The 9,021-nt window shown below is 38.8% G+C and overlaps 1 protein-coding gene across 1 annotated transcript; it reads right to left on the bottom strand.

Moving 5' to 3' along the window:
• Window positions 1-715: 715 nt before the first annotated feature.
• On the bottom strand, window positions 716-9,021 carry LOC126965186 (AMP deaminase 2-like; the record flags this gene model as incomplete). Its single annotated transcript, XM_050808627.1, has 8 exons — window positions 716-901; window positions 2,422-2,559; window positions 3,137-3,247; window positions 3,909-4,082; window positions 5,297-5,417; window positions 6,120-6,286; window positions 6,965-7,088; window positions 8,999-9,021. Coding segments are annotated over 8 exons (870 nt in total), but the record flags the coding sequence as incomplete, so codon positions are not given.

Genomic DNA, 9,021 nt, shown 5'->3' on the forward strand with positions numbered 1-9,021 from the left:
TATGTTTTTTTTTTAACTTTGAACATACAATACAGAAATAACGTAGAACGGTCAAAGTACTTTTGTGCCTGTTTGATTTTCGCCATTTCGCACTGTTGGCCATGAAGTGAGAGTCTGCGGTACTAAAACTAGTGATGACAACCTCAGCGAACATCGATAGGAAAACTATTTACAAAAAAAAATTGTGTACTTACGTGGTGCTGGTTACATGGTTCTTGAAGTAAATAACACGGAAACGAACGAAATTAATTCGATGCGGTAGGTATATTCACTAGGTAGCGAACAACTAATTAGCGGTGTGTCTTCGTGTGTCAACGCAAACAGACTGGCCGTGTATTCACTCGAGTGTTGCCACGAACGAACTGTGCTTGCGCTCGAGGCTATTCTCTGGCCTGCCCTCCAATAGATGAAGTAGGTGGTGTAGACGGATAAGGCTTAGGTGAGAGAAGAATAGATATATAAGGAATGAGGTATAATGGTACGGACAATGTTTTAAGTTTACTAGTATGTCTAATATGTTAACTTCAGTTCTAAATAATTAATGGAACTGCTAGGTCTGTTTGAATTATATACTATGTAATTATGCTTGTATATGACTGTTTGTTTCCTCAAATAAATAAATAAAGGCTTTGTATTATGACGTGTCTGGCAGGGTTTTATTAATTCCTATAACTGTCTTCGAGTGATTAATTTTAACTCATTGAAAAAATATATATCAAGTAAATATCATTTATTTCAGATAAGTGACATTCAAAATTTTGATTTTGACCACAAACAATTTACAAGTGAAATTAAAATATAACAACAATATAATATGTAGGTACATTTGTGTGAGTTTCAAATAAGATTCATCTGAAAGGGAAGTTCAGGACTCTTGATAAGGTGGGTACTACATAACGCCCTGGAACAAATATTATTACTAGGAACAAACTGTTACTTTAAGAGAAGAGTATCTAGGTATTGTTATTATAATACACACAATATAACATAGACAAGCAGTGCCCTGTGACCGAATTTGATAGTTTTTTTGTAAATAATTTCAAAAATACATCGGTTTTATATTGCTGTGTTGCATCTAGAAAATATGGAATTCCTGCCATACGATAAACATAGGAAAAGTCAAAAATAATAATACCATTGGTGATAAAAAAAAGTGGAGGCATTGAATCTAATATTTTTTGCAAAAGCGAGGAAGTTTTTGGAAATCAACACTTTTCACCAGTACGAACCATTGCTTCCGATCAGATATTATAGTGTTCAAAGTACTGAACTGTAGAATAATTTCATTTGCTATGTTTTGACACATCTATGTTAGAAGATATGTCAGCTGCAGACCTTTGAACTCTCAAATTCAAATATTTTTATTCAAAATAGGATGTGACATCACTTATTGAAAGTCAAAAAACTACCACCCATTCCAAAATAAATAAATCAGCCCTGAGAAGAATAGGCGGAACAAACTCAGCGGGCTTTTTTTTCATCAAAAATATGTTTTACAATTAAAGTAACATTTACAAAGTAACATTGTACAATTAAACTTATTATTTAAGAGCCTGAGGGCGGTCGCTCCATTCACATTCATATCATTAAGAAAGTCGTTTATGTTATAGTAACCTTTACCACATAAACGTTTTTTAACAATTCTTTTGAATAACGTAATACTTTTGTTTTGAACATTTTCTGGGATCCTGTTGTAAAAGCATATACATCGCCCCACTAGAGACTTGCTAACTCGACTTAGCCGACTAGTAGGCATTATAAGCTTATGTCTGTTCCTGGTGTTAACATTATGGTTATGACAGTTTCTTGCAAATTCACTTATGTGACTATGAACATACATTACATTATCAAGAATATATTGAGAAGCCACAGTGAAGATGTTAATTTCTTTCAATTTTGCTCTCAATGATTCCTTGACATTCGACGCAAAGTAACATACAATAGATAAGCACTGAGGACGTAGTGCTGCGGTGACCTTTAGACATTTATTGGAAGGTACAGCGTGCAGCTAATATGGCGACATTAAACGAACGCAGGGGGAGAGCGTTATCATAAAAAAAATACATAATCTAACTAATTAAATGAATTATCCATATTATTCACAACACCCTGCAAGTAAGTCACTCACTAGCGTAGATACTGACACCTATTTGTGCCACGCTGGGCCTTAGCCGTTTAGAACTCATCGGTGAGTAGCGCCCACTTAAGGATGATAAACCTTTGTTTGAAAATTTGAATTATTTAGTTTAATTTTTACATTTATTTTTTTATTATTACGGTTTAGCGTCACCCGTTTAGTTTTACTCGCTTTAAAGTTTAAAACTTTAAGCGTATGGTAATGTATCTAAAGAGTTAGAATCAAAATATGGATTTTATTTGGGCGAAACTTCCAAACTCCAGATTTATAAAGGAATCCTGTACCTTGAACAAGTTGTCTAGCTCGTCCATCAAGGTCTCGTGGCGGTAGGAGAGCCTCACGTCTGGTACGTTGGAGCGGGTGATGTCGTTACCGTCGGGTCCCTCGCGGGTGTACTGCGGGCCCAGCCAGTGCTGCTTCATCTACCAATCCATGTCCAATAAGAGAAATTGGTCAATATTACCAAGCAATGTCCTATTTCTGTTTTTTTTTTATAGAATAGGAGGACTAACGTGGATGTGGATAGTAAGGAATCATCGCCGCGTATACTCTCTTGAAACCCCAGAGGTATCACAGGATTAGTGCCGGCCTTTTAGGCTGTCAAGTTCGCAATTACACAGTTTTGTTGTATGTGGCAGAAAGTTCTTTGAAAACCGCACTGTATAAGAACGCCAGATTATGATATTATAGATTATTGTGTGTGGTATGATAGCGGAATTTGGTGATAGGAATCACGTCTGTTCCGAAGAGCGATCTCTTGATCGCTTCCTCGTGATAAATGGGGTAGAAGAAACACGTTGAAGTGAAGTGCTGTTGTCCTTGAAGGAAGCGCAGAAGCGTTTAAGGCCTTTTATGTAGGTGTAGGGTGCTTTTTATACTTTTACTAACGAGGTTTTAAGTAGAGTTAATAGTAGTATAATTTTATACAAAGTGCCAAAGTTTTAAACAATAGTATTCGGACTTATACAGAAGGTGCAGGTTAGGTTACGTCGTACTAACTTCATGCGGGAACCCCGACATGATGACCGAATGTCTCGCCAGCTCACACATGTCGCACGCGCTCAGCTTCCACGCCTGCGCCGCGACGCTGTACTCCTCCATCAGGGCTTCCTGGCAATTAGTTTTAAACTGCTACAGCACACATACATAATTGTTGTACTTGTCTTCACTTCATCCTCCCATGAAAGGATTAAGACTCACTGAATACAAATTCAACAAATACAATATTAAAGCTTCTTTGACTAAGAAAGCTTACTATAGAAGCGGAGAAAAAAAGAAAATTATTTATTCGCTTAGGTCAAAATGATACATGAAGTTTATAGATTTAAGAAAAGAGAGTGTCAAGAAACTCTTTGCCACTTATATAAAGAGGATAATGATGACCTCGCTGGTCTCTTTTGTCTAGCTCTCTTATTTTTGGAACCCTTGACCTGTAGTACGTGGACGACTTCTTCAGTAGATCTCCAATCTTATCGTGGGATGTACAGATAAAACTTCTCCGTCGAGTTTCTATTTATATGTTCGCTCCATAAATTTGCTCAGTCACTACTTTCATCCATCCTGTAAATTGCCAAACCACCCAAATATTTCCTGTTCAGATACTGTCACCGCATCTCCACACAAATTAACTTTCTCCCTACTTGCATTATTCGATATTGTTAAATTTCAGTGTCTGAAAAATGTACTAACAACAAAATCTTTGCTTCTCTGACAAGAATTGGTCTGCGATAGTGTTGTCTAGTTCGCTCAGCCGCAAACCCTGATGGTTTACCTTTGTGTAGTGAAACTGCAGCGGATCGTCTGTACTGAGGGTGACCTTCAGGCCCCGCGCGAAGTACTCGGGCAGCGGGTTCCGGTGGTAGCGCAGGAACAGAGAGTTGTTGCTGAGTGGCGACATGGCGATGTAGATCTGAGCCAGGTAGTAGGCGTACTGGAGCACCGGCACCTGCATCAATCAACAAGTGAAAAGGGCAGACGGCCCACTTGAACTTCAGCTGCATGATTGCTGTAAGAGACCATGCCGATTACACTATGCCTGTCGCTCTGAATGGTTAACATTCAACCATTCAGTATTACCAGTAGAATAAATTATTTAATATAGTTATCTTTTGGATTTAATGTTATGATATGTAAAGTTGCGGTGATGGTTTAACATTTAGGGCGAAAATTGTTAATTACGGATCTGGTACTCAATCACTTCCACCTATCACATGATAAGCGATGCGCTACCGATCGAGTATTTTAATTACTTTGAGTACCAAGGTGATTTAAAGGTCATACGCATGTAATGTCTATACAAATAATGATGCAATGGATGTTCCAACATTTCGCGTTATTACATTATGATTCAACTTTTTAAATCAGCGTCACACTACATACAATTTTAATAAGAAAACGCCTAGTTTCTGTCAACTTTTTTTAATGTAATAGGAATACAAGGTTACACCGGAGGAACCACGCAGAAAGTGGCCGACCCTTATGGGTAAATATTTGCGCTACAATAAGACAATACCACATAAACAAGAACACGCGGGGAGCGGTGGACCGCAGCTGTCAACACTAACTTTTGCGGAACTAATGCAGTTAGGTCTCACTCGTCCCTAACACGACAGTCAAGACTATATCACATCAAAAGTCAAAACGGACTTGCCGACAGAGCATATCCGAATAACTGGTACTACTAAATGTAAAAATACCTTTAATCGGTTGATGACAGATATAAGCGAAATAAATTTTCTTCCAAAAAAGCCAGTTGCGATGCCTGTATATTTCTTTTTTTTATGAAAATAAGAGACGAGACGAACAGAACGTTCAGCCGATGGTAATTGATTCGCCCTGCCCATTGCAATGCAGTGCCGCCCAAGATGATTGAAAAACCCAAAAATCCTGAACGGCACTACAATTGCGCTCGTCAATTGCCTTGAGACATAAGATGTAATTTCACTAGCTACGGCGCCCTTCAGACCGAAACACAGTACCTAATGCTTACACATTACTTCTTAACGGCAGTAATAGGCTCCGTTGTGGTACCCATAATCTATTCGGCATCCGGTTGCAAAGGAGCCTCTCACTGGTAAATTTAAATTGTCCAAATAATGTTATTGAAGCGATAAAAACAAGCCCTTATCTATATTAGAGAAGACTGTCTCTAAAAGCTACCTTTCTCAACACGAGCCCGTGTGAGATGTTTTCGGCCAGCAGGAAGCCGGCTGCGAGGTGCGACGCCGGGCCCGCCTCGCCGCAGTGAGGACGTAGCACAAACGTGTTCATACCTTGCTCTCTGAAATATTGTAATATATATATGTTACACATTACTGCCTCACGGCAGAAATAGGCACCGTTGTGATACCCATAATCTAGTCGGCATCCTGCGCAAGGAGCCTCCTGGTAACTGTTAATAATTGATAATCGCTTCTGAAGATCTCCTATAACTACCGGACAAGTGTTGCCAGCTTTATTTGCATTCTACCTGGAACACTTACACTTTAAATGGAAACACAGTCGATGGAAGTTCTTTAAAATAGCTACGTATAAGATCTGAACATTGTAGTATTTCACTCATCAAAATATAAGTTTTTTAATTTATGTACCTACTAAAGAAAGGTTCTCAATTGTTCAGTTGCTTTTTCGGTCCAGGCGACCGAGGAGAGTTGTGACAACCTTTACATAAATTAACATATGTCGCAAAATAAACTCTTTAGATATTATGTGTCGTGTGAGCTCTATAGGTCATTTGGTTTTTAAAATAATCATCAAAACAAATGAAAGCATTATTTATTTATTTTCTTTGTGTTGTGTTCGTGTTTAAGTTAGCTGATTTCGCTATTTGTAATTTGATTATAGATTTTTTTTTTAAATTTTGGGATAAATCATCATCGTCAGTCGATAGACGTCCACTGCTGGACAAAGGCCAAGTGTTTATATATTCAATTGAAACTTGACTTTTTCTTTACTGAACGTACTCGCAGCAGACAGCACTTACTTCCTGAGCTGGTTGATGGTGCAGATGTTTGCGTACATGTAGTACAAGTAATACGCGTACGGCGGGTTCTCTTCGTCGTTCCACTCCTCAGGGCTCCTCATATTCTCGCTCAGGATAGGGTTCTCGGGCTTAGACTCGTCGTCGACGCTGTCGAAGCCAATTACGTGCTGGAATTCAAAGGTAGAACTAGTTTTGATCTAAGTGGTTAACTTAGATAATTTACACGTCTAGATAGACAACCGATAAAAACAGGCCAGGAATATAAGTTTAGTGTGCGTGAAAAGCTACGTCTTACATTCGCGATTTCTATGACACTGTGTTAGTGTGCGTGAATTGCTCAAAATAGAGGTTAGTTCTTAAAATATTTTTTTTCACAGCTGTCATAGTCTATCTATACCTATAAATGATCTAACGTGGTTAATAGTAATCTAATGCCTTGACATTGTTTGCCAAGCGACTAACATATACTCCCGAACCACAACTTACGACAACAATGAAAACTTTTTTGCTTCACTACTCTTAGCTACGAATGTGAAAACACGTAAGGATACATGGTTTCACTTAATCTTGCAGCTCAAATCTGTCTCTTAGTTGAAGCAACATTCTCTTGGGTATTTCTTTAAAAATTAATTATTACAGCCCCTTAAGTACAATATATTAAATACAATTTGCTTAATTAGAAGGAAGTTTAATTAATGTCTTGTGCGCTAACTTCATAACAGCGTACTAAACGTTGGCCTCATGCCGTTGCCATATGGCAACGTGAGCAAGCAAGAAGTAAATAACTATTAAATATTAATACACTGTAAACTACACGAGTTAATTAGAGTTGAGGATACGGTTACCGTGAGGAATTTGTGAAGCTCCAAGTTAGAGTTGGGATTTATGGAAACTTCAAACAACGGGTCGAAGAGATTGCTCAGAAACTGTTGGAAGTTGTTCAGCAGTTTGTTTGCGCGGTAAATATCACTGAAACAAATTTATTATGCTTTGATTTTTAATAAGCGTTATAGAATAATAGTTTCTAGTTCGAAAACAGGCTTAGTTAGTTAGTTGTTAGTTACCAGAATGTCAGTGTGGTGTCGCACCAGAATAGTACCACCTCATCTCCTACCGTGGGTGTCGTAAGAGGCGACTAAGGGATACAAATAAAGGAGGATCTTTCCGAGAGAGTATCAGCATCTACTGCGATTGAACCCGCATGCCAAGGGTGGCGATTATGGCAAAACCCCCCGAATAACATAACATAACAGACTGACAAAATCAGGCCCCGGTCCCAGTCTCCGGGGGCCATATTCGTGGTTTATACAGTTACATAAGCGATGGGGCAGGGGGTTCTAAGAATCCCAGGGTTTGTCAAGTCTACCGAAATACCATGGGCCTGGCAATATATGTCAAAATAATGCGGACCAATGAGAAATTGGAGAAAGCTTTGAGCTGTTGAGGGTGAGGACTCGATAATCTTAAATTTTGGACACCTGCTCTACTTCCCGGAGAGGGCGACCAACTGTCGTGCTATATTAACTCAGAATTACCGAACGGAATTCGTTAAAGGTCATTCAGGTTGAAGGTAAGACTTCGTGGAGGCCATATATGAGGACATCTCAACAGCCATCCACACTTCTAAGACCCAGTTTAACCCACCGACTTAGCCCGGATGATTGCGAAACTGAAGTGGCAGTGGGCAGGGCACATAGCTCGAAGGATAGATGGCCGTGGGGGCAGGGCAGGATCTCTATATTATGATGAACTCCTTCACCAAAAATGATGATGATAGGCAAGTCAAGTAATTGTGCGTTATTTAGACAAATTGTATAATACGTAGATATTAAATACATCAATTAGGCGAACACAAAGTATGTGTTTGTTAAATTGCTTGTTCTGTGCTACATCAGTGGTCACTAACTAGAGCCTCGGCACCTGCACCACCCAGCGCACGTGGCTGGAGTGCACGTCGTGCCGCAGCGCCCACGAGGCCAGCTTGTTCCACTCGTTGCGGTTCTTGCAGTAGATAGAGATGCGCGGCTCTATGTACGTGTACTTGTTCTCTTCCAGGTCGCATATCACCTCCTAATCGGATATTCAAACAAGTCACTGTCTAAGTACGAGCATAAATGTTTCGGGAGATATCTATGATCCAGTCTTATTTTTGAAAATGTTTACATAAGTATCCGCGATGTGAGGGCATCCTTAGCTCAGGTTTCTGATTTACAATATTTATAACACACGAGAGTGAGACAAAGAGAATCGTCAGTTGAGACGCAAAGCTGGCCCTCACCACGACCCCCCAGTTCGTTCGCCACGTACATGGGTACACCTACACTCCCACCACCATAAACGAGTAGGTTATTAGGTAGGCAACGCTCTAATGATTTTCTGATGCCACAAGAGATAGGCCGCGGACGTGATCACAAACTATCAGGCAAACCGTATGAAAGCTTGTACGCCAATGCAACTATGAAAGATCGAATTCTCAAGAACATCTTGGCAGACATTGACACTGGATGATATTTTAGTTTAGTGAAAAAGAAAGTCTAAACATTGAATATTTCATGAGTGTTCTATGTCGAAATAAATTAAAAATAGTCAAAACAAAGAATATTTGATAGTAATATATCTATGAATTAAAAATAAAATTCTATTATAATATTTTAAAATATACCGATACCTAATAGACCACCTGTGGATAGGGGCCATGGATTGATTGTGGCATCAAGTAGTTTTAATCCGTTTATTTATTTAAATCGGCTTTACTCATAGATTTAAATAAATAAAGTTAATAATGTCTTATGCAAGTTTTAATAATTGAATTTTTATCGCGCACTGAATTGAATGTAACTTTTGAACAATTCAAATTATGTTAATGTGCACATAAGTACCTTAATAATCCTTGCAAAGTAAG

This window comes from Leptidea sinapis, chromosome 6 (assembly GCF_905404315.1).
Source record: "Leptidea sinapis chromosome 6, ilLepSina1.1, whole genome shotgun sequence".
In the NCBI taxonomy this organism is placed as follows: domain Eukaryota; kingdom Metazoa; phylum Arthropoda; class Insecta; order Lepidoptera; family Pieridae; genus Leptidea; species Leptidea sinapis.